The sequence below is a fragment of the Rutidosis leptorrhynchoides genome, chromosome 2, assembly GCF_046630445.1.
Source record: "Rutidosis leptorrhynchoides isolate AG116_Rl617_1_P2 chromosome 2, CSIRO_AGI_Rlap_v1, whole genome shotgun sequence".
Taxonomy (NCBI): domain Eukaryota; kingdom Viridiplantae; phylum Streptophyta; class Magnoliopsida; order Asterales; family Asteraceae; genus Rutidosis; species Rutidosis leptorrhynchoides.
In genome coordinates, this window is record NC_092334.1 from 142,657,811 (window position 1) to 142,673,385 (window position 15,575).

At 32.9% G+C, this 15,575-nt stretch overlaps 1 protein-coding gene across 1 annotated transcript; it reads right to left on the minus strand.

Annotated features, from left to right (window-relative positions):
* Positions 1-8,114: 8,114 nt before the first annotated feature.
* Positions 8,115-14,841, minus strand: LOC139888317 (DNA (cytosine-5)-methyltransferase CMT3-like). The gene is made up of 20 exons (XM_071871333.1): positions 13,714-14,841; positions 13,550-13,584; positions 13,328-13,430; positions 12,269-12,373; positions 12,035-12,154; positions 11,842-11,938; positions 11,328-11,512; positions 11,177-11,242; positions 10,849-11,082; positions 10,702-10,763; positions 10,552-10,618; positions 10,072-10,401; positions 9,853-9,921; positions 9,682-9,768; positions 9,509-9,596; positions 9,215-9,336; positions 9,000-9,145; positions 8,840-8,909; positions 8,637-8,740; positions 8,115-8,544 (listed from the first exon to the last, which is right to left on the minus strand). The coding sequence occupies exons 1-20, from the start codon at positions 14,839-14,841 to the stop codon at positions 8,379-8,381; spliced, it is 3,384 nt and encodes a 1,127-aa protein (XP_071727434.1). The 3' UTR covers positions 8,115-8,378.
* Positions 14,842-15,575: the final 734 nt, after the last annotated feature.

A 15,575-nucleotide genomic window follows, 5' to 3' on the forward strand; every position in this document is an offset into this window, starting at 1 on the left:
TGAAGATCATCTATTAATAATCTTTATACATGTTCTGTTACTTGATACTCATGAGATAACGATAACCTTTATTGAATATTCTTGAATGGAAGTTATAAATTAAATACGTATGTAAAAATATTGTATATCGATGAAATAAAAAAATGTATACACATTGACTGATTATAGTATTATAAAATATCAATCACACTTTACAAATTTATCACAATTTGTGAACATGGGTTACAACATTTGAAAATATCAATTATTGACAAAATCAAATTACCGAAATGAGCACTCAATTTACAGTTAGGAGTCATTAAATTTTTAAATGAATCTCAACAAATAATTGACAATTTACTTGATTCAGCACATTATTAGTAGATTTCGACAACTGATATATTGTGTATTTTTAAAATACACGTTTGTAATTTCTTTTATCAAATCTATTTTTTAACGGTTTTGCTAACGTATGTCATGGGAGCATACGTTAATGTGCGTTTAATTTAATAAATATATCATTTAACTTAATTTAATCAAATCATTTGTTTTTTTCTTCGATCAAATCACGAACTACATGATCAAATCACTATAATATCGTATTACAATTTTAGATAAAGTCATATTTGCATTTTAATACTCCGTAACAACTAAATATGGGATATATGCAATTGTCATTTAATCTAGGTAAAAGTTGTTACAAATATATTGAAATTTCAAAAAATTATTTGACTAGGATATTTGTTTCAAAAGTGATTACAGATTGATTCTCATTTCCATAAATACACGGATTGTTTGTTATTTTTAGGATTTGTATTGTAAATAATTATCAAAAAAATATTCCCACTAATCATGCTACAATTAAGATCAATTACACTGTTATAATAATAATAATAATATAGATATGGATAGTCAATTTTGGTGTATACATATAGTCAATTTTGGTACACAAAGTATGTATTTTTATATTGAGATTTTAGGCTATAAATACTCATGAATGCAAGCATTAAACTTGCACCATTTCTCACACTTACAAAGTGTTTCTTTCTTTCTCTCCATTATCATCTTTGTTCTTACACTTCATTATTAGTATTCTAAATCAAGAATCAAATCACTAAAGGTAGTTATAAGCCTACTGAATTATAACATCAAGAATCAAACCACTAAAGGTAGTTATAAGCCTACTGAATTATAACATCAAGAATCAAACCACTAAAGGTAGTTATAAGCCTACTGAATTATAACACGTTATCAGCACGATAATCTTAATACTAAATATGGTTGGCTCTGCCACCAAAATGATATATGGTCGGTTATACCACCAAAATGATATATGGTCGGTTATACCACCAAAATGATATATGGTCGGTTATACCACCAGAATGATATAGGTCGGTTATACCACCTGAAAAAATATATGGTCGACACTGTCGCCAAATTTTCATTTATGTTTACTAATATTTATATTTTTGTTATATAACATTTATTTATGATTGCTTACACATGGTCGACACTGTCACCTACTTATCATTTATGTTATATTAAATTTATGTTTAATGTTTATATACTTATGAATATAAATTGACTCTAATTTATCATGATGTTTGTTTTAATTTTTGATAATAGAAAATGTCGAATCTGGAAAAGCTTAAATTTACTCCTTTAGAATCAACTGGAAACAACTACATGCCATGGGTTATAAAAGTAAAAATGCATCTTAAATCAATGGGCATTCTTGAAACCATAAATGAAAACAACACTTGTTCTGAAAAAGAACAAGCTACGGCATGTTGCTTTATTCATCAACATATTGATGAATGCTTACAAAATAATTATGTGACTGTAGAAGATCCCCATGTTTTATGGGAAGGTCTCAAAAGCAGATTCAATAATCAAAGAGAAATTTTACTTCCAGCTGCAATGGAACAATGGAGAACATTAAGGTTCCAAGACTTTAAGAAAGTAAATGAATACAGCTCAGCTCTGTATAATACATGTTCACAACTTAAATTCTGTGGACATGAAATTAGTGATGCAGACATGATGGAGAAAACTTTCTCCACAATGAATGCTGCAAACATCACAGTGCAAAGAAATTTGAGAATGCTAAAATTCAAAACATATCCTGAACTTAATTCATATCTCTTAGTTGCAGAGCAAAATGATGAGCTATTAATGAAAAATCAGCAATCCCGTCCTACTGGTACACTTGCAATCCCTGAAGCAAATACTGCAAATAATTATAAACAGGGACAAGGACGCGGGCAAGGTCGTGGTTATAATAACCATCACCATCATCATGCCAAAAGCCATAACTATGGTAGAAACCATCCTTATGGTAATGGTAATGGGCGTGGACGTGGTCGTGGTCGTGGCCGTGGTGGTCAAAGAAATAGTAATCCACGAAAATATAAATATCAACCACAAAACAAGCCCATTAAACAAGATGTTGAAGAAAATTCTTCTAAAAATTCTGAAGAATCTTGCTACAGATGTGGTAGAATGGGCCACTGGGCTAATACTTACCGAACATCTAAACATCTTGTTAAGATGTATCAGGATTCGCTGAAAGGTAAAGAAAAGGAAGTAAATTTTGTGGATAATATTGATCCAACAGTCACTGAGAAACCATCTGATTTATATGAAGATTTCTTGAATGTTTAAGTTGTGTGTCTTTTGAAAAATAAACGATTTAATATCGTCTGTCTTTGTCATTATGTTTGCTAAATGTTTCAGTACTATCTATTTGCGTTTAAAATATTGTGTAATATTAATGTACTCACTATTTATTTCTTATATATGAAGTTCAATATGAATTTTGCTGGAATACAACATCAATCAAGTGGTGGAGATCTCTGTATAGCAGACAGTGGAACTACACACACTATACTTAAATCCGAGAAATATTTTATTGATCTAAAACCAACGGAAGGAACTATACATACAATATCAGGACCTGCTAACTTGATAAAAGGGATAGGAAAGGCAAATTTCATACTACCAAATGGTACAAAATTTTTAATAAATGATGCCTTATTTTCTCCCAAGTCAAGCAGAAATTTATTGAGTTTCTCCGACATATACCTTAACGGGTATGATTATCAGTCAGTGACAACAGAAAATGAGAAATATTTAAGTATCACTGACAAGAGTCATGTGGTTGAAAAACTGCCAAGACTTAGTTCTGGATTACATTATACACATATAAATGTACCAGAAATACATATGGTAGTTAACGAAAAATATATTGATCCTGGTGTATTCAGTTTATGGCATAACAGATTAGGCCATCCAGGATCAACAATGATGAAAAGGATTATTGAATGTACTCATGGACATCCACTAAAGGATAGAAAAATCCATCATGATACAATGGTTCCATGTACATCTTGCTCTCTTGGAAAATTGATAACTAGACCCTCACCACTTAAGGTTGAGAAAGAATCACCAATGTTTCTTGAAAGAATTCAAGGTGATATATGTGGACCAATTCATCCACCATGTGGACCATTTAGATATTTCATGGTTCTAATAGACGCATCTAGCAGATGGTCTCATGTTTGTCTGTTATCAAGCCGTAATGTGGCATTTGCAAAATTTCTTGCCCAAATTATTAAATTGAGAGCTCATTTTCCTGATTACACCATTAAAAGGGTGAGACTTGATAATGCTGGTGAATTTACATCTCAAGCATTTAATGACTATTGCATGTCTATAGGAATTGTTGTTGAACATTCTGTTGCTCATGTGCATACACAAAATGGTTTAGCCGAGTCATTGATTAAACGTTTACAGTTAATCGCTAGACCATTGATAATGAGAACAAAACTCCCTGTATCTATATGGGGTCATGCAATTTTACATGCTGCTGCATTGATTCGCATCAGACCAAGTGCAAGTCATAAATATTCCCCCCTACAACTTGCTTTTGGTCAAGAGCCAAATATTTCCCATCTTAGAACATTTGGTTGTGCAGTGTATGTTCCAATTGCGACACCACAACGTACAAAAATGGGTCCTCAAAGGAGGTTGGGAATATATGTTGGATATGAAACATCTTCAATATTAAGGTATATTGAACCTATGACAGGTGACGTTTTTACAGCACGTTTTGCTGATTGTCATTTTAATGAAACATTGTTCCCTAGATTAAGGGGAGAAATGAAAAATAAAGAAAATGATGTTTCATGGTGTGAACCTCAATTAAAGTATCTTGATCCTCGCACAAAAGAATGCGAGACAGAAGTTCAAAAGATAATGCATATACAAGAACTTGCAAATCAATTGCCTGATGCATTTACAGATACAAAAACGGTGACAAAATCATATATACCAGCAGTAAATACTCCAGCTCGAATTGAAATTCCAAAAGCTGGCAATAACGTCACTCATGAATCTTTGCCACGTCAGAAACGTGGAAGACCAATCGGTTCAAAGGATAAAAATCCTCGAAAAAGAAAATCAGCTGATAATGAAGTAAAAGAAAGTGTTCAAGAAGAACCACAAATCAGTACTCCTACTGCAGAGGAGATTGATGATGTCAATACAGAAATTGCAATCAATTATGCATATTCAAAAATATTATGGAACCGAAATGAAATGAAAAATCTTGATGAGAAATTTTCATTTAATGTTGCATATGACATCATGAATAATGATGATGATCCAGAACCAACATCTATGGTTGAATGTCAAAATAGACATGATTGGGCTCAATGGAAAGAAGCAATACGAGCTGAATTAGAATCACTCAATAAAAGAAAAGTTTTCGGATCCATCATTCTCACTCCTAAAGATGTGAAACCTGTAGGATACAGATGGATTTTTGTCCGAAAAAGAAATGAGAAAAATGAAGTTACAAGGTATAAAGCTAGACTTGTAGCTCAAGGTTTTTCTCAAAGACCGGGAATTGATTATGAAGAAACTTATTCTCCTGTTATGGATGCAATTACTTTTAGGTACTTAATCAGTCTGGCAGTTTCTAAAAATTTAGAAATGCATCTCATGGATGTTGTGACTGCTTATCTATATGGATCACTTGATAGTGATATATATATGAAGATACCTGAAGGATTTAAGGTACCAGAAGCATCAAATGCAAAACCTAAAGAAATGTATTCGATTAAATTACAAAGATCTTTATATGGGTTAAAACAATCGGGACGTATGTGGTATAACCGATTAAGTGATTACTTGATAAGCAAAGGGTATACAAATAATCTTACTTGCCCTTGTGTTTTCATTAAGAAAACAACATCCGGATATGTGATCATAGCTGTTTATGTTGATGATCTTAACATCATAGGTACAAATAAAGAGATCCATGAAGCCATTCAACTTCTAAAGAAAGAATTTGAAATGAAAGATCTCGGAAAAACCAAGTATTGCCTTGGTTTACAAATTGAGCATATGCCTAATGGTTTACTTGTACATCAAACAACATATACTGAAAAGATTTTGAAACGTTTCAATATGGACAAGGCAAAACCATTAAGTACTCCTATGGTTGTTAGATCACTCAATGTTGAAGCTGATCCATTTCGTCCATGTGAAGATCAAGAAGACATTCTTGGACCAGAAGTACCATATCTTAGTGCAATTGGAGCTCTTATGTATCTTACAAATTGTACAAGACCTGACATTTCTTTTGCAGTTAATTTGTTGGCAAGGTTCAGCTCTGCTCCTACCAAAAGACACTGGAATGGGATCAAACACATATTTCGATACCTTCGAGGAACTACTGATTTAGGATTATTTTATTCTAACGAATCAAAACAAGATTTGGTTGGTTATGCAGATGCAGGTTATTTATCTGATCCACATAAAGCTAAATCTCAAACTGGATATGTATTCCTAAATGGAGGTACTGCAATATCATGGCGTTCTCAAAAACAAACACTTGTTGCTACATCGTCAAATCATGCCGAAGTGATTGCATTACATGAAGCTACTCGAGAATGTTTTTGGTTGAGATCAATGACACAACTCATTACTGATTCTTGTGGACTAGAACGCGATAAAAGTCCAACAACTATCTATGAAGATAATGCAGCTTGCATAGCACAGATGAAAGAAGGGTATATCAAAAGTGACCGAACAAAACACATACCACCTAGATTCTTCTCATACACTCAAAATCTCATTAAGGACAACCAGATTGAAATGAGATATGTGCAATCTAGCAAAAACTCTGCTGATCTTTTCACGAAAGCACTTCCAACTGCTATTTTCAGAACACACGTTCATAACATTGGCATGAGACATGTTCAAAAGATGTAACAGCTGAAGCGATGTCTACTTGAGGGGGAGTCAACTCCATGCTGCACTCTTTTTCCCTTAGCTAAAGTTTTTTCCCACTGGGTTTTCTTTAGCAAGGTTTTTAACGAGGCAGTAATTTATAGTTGATCTTCAACAAAATAAAATTGCTATCCAAGGGGGAGTGTTATAATAATAATAATAATATAGATATGGATAGTCAATTTTGGTGTATACATATAGTCAATTTTGGTACACAAAGTATGTATTTTTATATTGAGATTTTAGGCTATAAATACTCATGAATGCAAGCATTAAACTTGCACCATTTCTCACACTTACAAAGTGTTTCTTTCTTTCTCTCCATTATCATCTTTGTTCTTACACTTCATTATTAGTATTCTAAATCAAGAATCAAATCACTAAAGGTAGTTATAAGCCTACTGAATTATAACATCAAGAATCAAACCACTAAAGGTAGTTATAAGCCTACTGAATTATAACATCAAGAATCAAACCACTAAAGGTAGTTATAAGCCTACTGAATTATAACATACACCAACTTTTATGAAAAATATGGTCAATTTACTTGATGAACTTTTATCTACTAGGTCTATATGTATTGTTTCCTTCATCTCTCAGTTAATTCGGATTTCATCTAAATTCGTGGCTACTATTATATATTCAACATACTGGTTTTTTTAATATACCTATAGTTTCTTTCACTAAAATATATATTCGTACTTTATTATGTTTACCAATTGCATTTTCATTCAGACGCTTAATGTTATCTAATTGTCAAGGTAATTTTAACTAAATGACTATACTATTTAAATTTGTTGAATACCTAATTAAACTGTTTAATTTTAAAAAATTCCGTGATATCACGGGTCATTTCACCGGTGTACATTTACAACTTCAAGCGTTAAATAAAAAGAAAGGGTGACTCAATATTAGTTGACCATTTTCAAATTGAGGACATTAAGACAACATGAAAACACTAATGAAAACTTGAAGAAGTCGAGATGTGGGTTACTTTTAGGTGCTTACAAAGATCTGCTTAGTCAACAAAGCCGTGACCGCCCTCACAAAATCACACATGCCATATTTAACTCTTTTTAGATGAAGCGTATTCAAGTATATATTTTAATCTTTTTCTTGGACTCGGTACCAGCTGAATTGAGAAAACTACCTACGAGATTCATCATTGATGTGTTCCAGAGACTATATTCCTTCATGTAATAAGTATCTATTGTCATTTTCATAACTATCTTTCGAAATCTTGAAAAGCAACATCTGTGAATAAATGCTTGTAAAAATTCTCTAACAATCAAAAATAAAAAAAAATCTAAGCAACTTAAATGACATCATTAATCTAATTAATTTACAATTAAAAATATAATCTTTAAAAGCCTAAATAAATAGATTCAAAAAATTAATAAAATTAATTAACTTTTATGGAGTATAATTTTCTTATAAAAATATGAAAGAGAAAACTGCATAAAAGCTTCGCCACTTCAATCCTCTTTCATCAAAACCCTGAACAATACACTCACACCATCACCATCACCTCAATCGCCATGAATCGCAGATCCGTGAACGCTTATGAACGAACAAAATGAATACTCGTACTTGGCTAAAAAATCTTAGACTTCCGGATATAGCCCTAACCTTACTTTGCCCTGAATAGGTAAAGAATGCCAACAAAAGAGTATGGATTACACCATCTTTGTTTCATTATACTCTAGAGTCTAGACAAATATAAGGTTATGGAAGATAAAAAGAATAGGTGCAAACAAGACATAAATTCGTACATTTAAGGATTCTAGTTTCAACGAGATACAACATACTCTAAATTGTTATTAACAATCAGCGACTGCTTCAACTTATGAGGTCAACATGACATAATTATTGTTTTTACCATGTAATAATACTATCTCAACTTTCTTCACAGTATAGACTATAACTAGTCAACTAGAGGCCATGGAGGCATTGTTGAAGCAGCTGCATAATTGCACAGGTTGGCGGGTTTACAACATCTTAGTTCATCTTTTACATTACAACAACAATAACAATAACAATAACATCAACACAACAACAACAACAACAACAACAATGGGTCAGTAATGATGTAGTTATGGTTATTACAACTCTGCAGAAGATTCATCAAATGGGGGTATTTGGAATGCGAAACCAGGTGGTAGAGTCATGAGTGCCTCATCTCCACTTAATTTTCGGAAAGCCATTCCAAGGGCATACCCCAAGGTTTTCGATACTGTAACAGCAACCGCATTTCCTACCTGACAGTACCTGCAGATTTTTCAATAAAACTCAAATTATTAAGATTTGTGAAACTGAATGAAGTATAATTTTATTGATATACTCGAATGTGAATTAGATACCTTTCTTTAACATTGCCGCAAAATCTATAATGATCTGGAAAGCCCTGCAATCGTGCACACTCTCGTAATGTGAAAACTCTGTCCTGCTCTGGATGTAATGCTTTCTGTACCATCACATATATAAACATTAATAACCGAAGTATTATAGTATTTAATTAATTGAAGTCCTTTTGTTTTTTATACTTAATAATCACATAAGGTACCTGGTTGTGACAATTTGGGAATGTTACAACAGTAGGAACAGTTTCATCCCACCATACCCTTGCAAATGGCCTATCGACATAACCAAATTTAGTAATTTATAAATAAATAAAAAAAAAGTCAAAAGTTCAATATTAAGGAAGCCTTTTGAGAACTTCAAACCTTCTAGATTTTCCCTTTTCGAAAGTGAATACATAATCTGGTAATAACGGCCTTCCGGATGGAAGTAATACTTGTTTGGTTGGATCTCGATGAACCGTATTATTACCATCCACTATTACTCCAGGGAAGTCTCTAAAACATGCTCCCTATATATATTGAAAAAATTAGGAACCAGAAAAAAAACTAAGAATATAAAAAACATGAACGTGATTTACCTTTCTGTGTGGTACATAACACACTCGATGGTAATCATCTTCAGACAACTTGTACGGTCGATGGTCTGTGAGAACAGAGCTTCGGTAGTCGGTAACTCCTTTTGGAACAGAACCAGTAAACTCTACAGAAGAACAATAATGCAATAGCCTACTTGGTTAATCTCAACTTATTCATTGAACATAGCTTTGAAAAAATGAGACAATCAGTGGACCAAAACACACACATGAAAAAAACAAATAAACTTTTTTAATTTAAGTATGTACAAAAAGATTAATTAAAGGCAAAAGCATTACCATCTTTTGTCAACCTAATATACTTTTGGAATTCTGTTTCTGGAGGCTTATCATACTCCATCTCTTCACGATCTTCATGGCTTGTAACCTGTATATTAAAATATTAAATTTGAAAGCATTATTTAAGTTTAAGAAAAAAGTAGAAATTGCCAAAATATAATCTAGAATATTACAGATGGAAGATCAGAGATGGCATCACGAAGCACAACCACTTCTTCAAGTTTTCTGGGTTGCCCTTCATCATAAGCGACTGTATGTTTCTGCATTATCAAGTATAAAGAATCTATATTGCAAAATTCCCAAAAAAAGTTACATTTGAATAAAATTAAACGATAACTGTGTACCTCAAACTCAGCTGGAGCGAAATATCGAACAATAACTTCATGTGAGGGAAGTGGAAATTGAGGTAGTTTCTGCAAACAAGGATCTCCATCATATCAGATCATGATTTATTACACTAATTAATCTAAGGTTGAGATCATATTAATATCAACATATATACCTCCTCATTAAATAACAAGTTTTCTAGTAAAGATTAAAAGGAAAAAAAGTATTAAAGTAACCTCGTGAGGATGAGCACCCCACAGAAAAACACGTAATCTAAATTGTGGAAGACCATATGCACCAGCAGCCATAATACCAAGTCTAGCTTGATAATTCATATGAACCAAACGACTTAAAGCATATCTTGCAAGAGAGGCTTTATCAAATCTTAAGATATCAGCAACATTTTCCATTAACACATATTTGGGATTCAAGAATTTCACTATATCAAAGAAGACAATAATTTGCCGATTCTTTTCATCATTTAATGGGTCATCAGTGTTTCGAAATCGATTATAACCACTAATCCCTTGGCATGGTGGACCACCACATATAACATCTACATCACCCTGAAACATATATGAAACTGCAATCAACAACAACATTACCCAATCCCATATGCATATAGATAAAACACACTAGGGTACTATATATAAAACTACAATATACTTTTTAAGACCAAGATAAATATCAGAGCCGTTTTTAGTAACATGACTTACTGGACAAGGCAATATTTTAGACTTGTATCCGCTTCTAACAAAATCTCGTATGTGGCCTTCGCAATCACTGTAAAAAATAAGTATGAGCGAGTGAACATGCAAATAGTTGCAATTTGGACTTCATTATTATATATGGATACAAAAACAAACCTCAACCCATCAATGAGTTCCCATGTATCTTCACTTGGATCATCATAACCCTTCCATCTCACCTAATAGAAAAGCTCGTGTTTTCATAACCATGTAATTGATATAAATTGCAACCTGTAGGTCACCCAAAAGTACAAGTCAATGTACCTTAAATTTTAACCCGTGCTCGCCAGTCATGCTCGGATCTCCATAACATATATCAACAAGACTCGCCACTTCATACTCTTCAGGAGCCACATCATCATCCAGTAGGGGTGATTCAGTAATTTCTGAACTAGTTTCAGGTATTATTATATCATGGTCATTTAATACATATTTCTTGCATAGCTTTTCCCATTCCTTCAATAATTCCAGGAAATCCTCGGCGGTTGTATGCCGAACCTATAAATAGCGAATAAGATTACAAATGCTGAAATGCAAATATATATTGAATAAAATCTATGTGATTTATTAATTTACAAGTCAAAGCACTCACTTCTGTTTCCGGATGATTTAATTTCAAACTGTCACATGCACTCTTGTGATAATCAATTGCCCATCTCTTTAGTTATGAAAAGAGAAATATAATTCAGTCAATTTGAGAAAATTAACAGCATCAAACAAGAGATAAGGAAAAAAAATAGTACCGTTACTAGTTTAACACCAGAAAGTTTTGCACCGTGACAAAGTCCAGTTGACATTCCACCACAACCAGCATAAAGATCCAATAATGACAGTTCGGGTTTATATGGAGTTGTAGTTATGGCCATATTGTTAGCATCAAGGTTATTTGGCATAGTCAAATCACAATTTGCAACCGAACTGTCTGTAGCTGCAGAATTTCAATATGATATAACCATCTAAAATGTAAACAAGCGTTGAGTTCGTTCATATGCATGCATCAACATTAGATTATTGATAACTTGTTATCTTACATAAAATGGCTTAGCCGATAATGGAGTTTAATTTAAATGGTCGACAAGAAATGTTAACATTTTGACATAATTACAATAGGAAATCTTTCACTGTAATTCGTCTCACTTATTAAATGGCTTCAAGATAATGTTCGTTTATAGAATTGTATTTGATGCAAAATAGATTTAATTTTAATGTGGGCAATGGCAGACAATTTATGATGGTAAACAAATTAAGAGCTCTTACCAGAAGACACCAAGGAGCGAAAAGTTGAATACTTTACAGAATATTCCATGTCACAATAATACTCAGATGGTTGAATGGAGGTTGATTGGAAACCTAGCTGCAATGGTGCAAAAGTTCAATGTATTCAGGTTGTAGAAGTAGGTTATATATATAAAACACAGGACGAAAAATGTATACGTTGATTACAACATACCGTAGGAGCTTTTTCTATAACTTTCACTTTAGAAAGTATACATTCTAATAGGTTGTCATTCATTAAATTGGAGGAAAATACACGCTTCTTGTCATGAAAAGAAGCCACGTCTTTCATAACCTGAGTAACAAGAAGTTGAAAAAAAAAAGATGGTGAAGATCAAATTTTAACAAACAAACAAACAGAAAAGGTTGGGATTATGATACTAAAATACACTAAAGTACAGTAACTAACCGTATCTTCAGCTCTGAAGAACCACTGTACTCTAAAATAACTTTTATTATCAGATGTTTTAAAGAATTCTACAATTTTACCAATATGTGGTTGCTTTCCTTCACCCTGAAAAAAAAATATTATTTACATTCTGAAAATGGAACCCATATGAGCTGAACTGAATTGAGGCATATATTGATTATTTATTACTTATCTCTGTTCTTTAAGGTAAATTTTAGTGTGTGTATTTTTTTCATAATTAACCTTGCACTTCCAGCCACATGTAACATCTATAACAATAAATGGTATGTGCATACTTAAAATAAATGCCTGTATGGTACATGACTACATGTTCACTTTTATACATATGATAACGTAATCTCCAGTTGTATTTATTTTTTTTTTTAAATCTTCAGTTCCTAAAATGGTATTTTATATTGTCTTCAGTTGTGGGTATTTTATATTGTCTTCAGTTGTCCTCTTCCTTTTGTAATACATATTAATAATCCAATAGGACTGAAATCAATTTAACTTGTGCATTTATCCCATAAGTGCAAACTTAAAAACCTTCTAATCTGATAATTTAAAGTTCATCCAATGTTTGAAATAAATAATAGTAGCATTTTTGTTATTTCATAGTATAATGATAATGATACTCAACTGTTCCGCGGACATAAACCCAATAACTAATTTTGTATAGGTTTCAAAAGCTGTATAGCTATAAAAAATTCGCTAAATACATTCAAAATTAGAATGGGACACTTAGAATGAGAGTAAACTAAGACCTAAGAAATACGATTTATATGACAGCAAAAGCACCAAGGTTGCAAAAAAGGCTACTCGGGGAGTACTCGTTCAAGAATTTTGAGGGACTAATCAGCAACACCGGGGAGTAATCAGATGTTGACTAAGTTTGACTCGCAGAGTAATCCCCGTTGATCGAGGTTTAATTGACTTTTTACCAAGTAAGATAGATGTTAGGGATAGGAATAAATGAAATAATGTAGAATCCTAAACTTTAGATATCACATTTAATTGATATTTATCCACTAAAGAATACACTAATGATAAGGGGGCTACCTTTATGTGTGCACAATCTCCAAGACTGAAAATGCATCCACCAACATCAGCATGAAGGTAATGACATTCAACATTTATATGCACTTCATCCTCTTCACCAACACTGCATCAATCATCATGCTCAATGTGGGATAACAAGAATGTGTAGCATAAAGCACACTGAATGGAGACATTAAAGTAAATATGAATGATACAACAACAAGACATAAAAGTTCCACTCACTTTAGTATCCAGCTCTGTCCCTCACGTCTTTGACCCTGCAGAATCAAGAATGCAACAGTTTAAACATGAACATAATTATAGAAAATGAAGCAGTTTGGCACTAAAGATCAGAGGTTATCTAAATATACACATCATTAATAATTACTCAGTTTCTTAAATCATACCTTCAATTCATAACGCCATCCCCACCTTTCTTGAGCTTCTTTTTCACTAACTGGCTCCCCAACAAAAGAACATACATTTTTCACCTTCCTTTGTTTCTTACTAGATAAAACCCGAGTCTTGCAGCTAACATCATTACCCACTATACCAGTTTTCACTTGAACATCTTCCTGCAACTCAAATTCACACTCTGACACAGTCTTCACCAAAGATGAAGCATCAGCAGCCAATCCTAACTTTTTATGACCGCCATTACCTCGTTTACTACCAGCGTTCATTTTTATTACCTGAGACACCACCGGAGTCGATAACCTCGGAGATCTTCGCACTTTCATAACCGATTCCCGTTCATTTCCTGGACTCTTCTGACTGTCCGGTGTACCAACAATCAACACATTCGAAGTCGGTCGTGTTTCAGTCACGGTATCATTTTCAGACATGCATTTGGTAGTAATAACCGATTCACTTAATGTAGATCTAGGCAAACTTGGAACAGACAGTACATGTGATGAGCTAGGGTTTAATTCCGTCGACGGAACTGGCACAAAGTCGTCATTGAAAACAGAATCGTGTAATGTCAAAGGCGAGGCATCAGATTGAGAGTCATTCAAGTTCGAATTCATCTCCACAGATCCTTCATTGATTATCTCTGACACGGAATTGGAATGTTGAATCAAGCCGGGGTTTAGTACCGAGTTAACAGGTATCGAAGTACCATTTAGTACCGGAACCAGCAAAGCTTCTTCTTCGTAAACCGAATCACGCAAGGTGAAAGGCGAGGCGTCAGATTTAGAATCATTTAAGTTCAAATTCATCTTCAGAGATCCATTATTAACCATCTCTGACATTGAATTAGAAAGTTGAATTAAGCTGGAACTTAGTACCGAGTTAACAGGTGTTGAGCTAGGGTTTAAATTTTGAACCAGTGAAACATCGTCGTTGTAAACAGAATCGTGCAATGTCAAAGGTGAGGTGTCCGATTGAGCGTCATTTGTATTGAAATTCATCTCCTGAGATCCTTGATTGACAATGTCTGGTATTGAATTGGAATGTTGAGGCGGGATTTTGACGAAATTAACATCATTATCGGCCGGAATCGGATTAATTTCAGGTGAAGAGTTATTGAGCATTTTGTTGTAAGATTCAGGTAAAGATTTGGTTTAACTAGTAATGCGGATTTGCATTGAGATTGAGATCGAGATCCGGTAGTTGTGGGAAGACTCACCGGAATTCAGACTAGGGTTTTTGTATTGATGAGATGTATGTGGTTGATTGGGGGGAAGTTGGAGATGTACCTTTAATTCAAAAAAATTTACATGGATATATTTTATTTTATTTTATTTTATTTTTATATAGTTTCCACTAGTTAGACATAAACAAATCAAGTATATTACCTACGTTCTAAATCTATTGTCTCCGTTTTGACTTTAAATATATTTGTGTGTTATATATTACTCGATAAAACTTATATCAATGAATTAATTTTTTAATATGTTTTTAACGGTATAACGTTCATCTAATATTATATAACATATAAAAAATAATTTAAGGTCAAACTTGGAAAAAAAATACCTCCAAAGTTAAAACATAACAATAGATTTGAAACGAATGATGGAGTATAAATTTATTATAAATTAAATTAAATGATTATGGTTGTGTTTGGATGAGCCGGACTAGAAGTTGGATCTTATTTTTAAGTTGATTTTTTTTAGATATTTAATAAAGTAGCTAGAATTGAAAGTTTATTGTTGTAAAATAAGTTAGAGCACGTGGTATTCATCGTCAGTTTCTGTGATGCCCCATACAAAACCATCGTGTACGAATCATCAACAACAGGATCATTACAAGGTTAAGTACTATATGC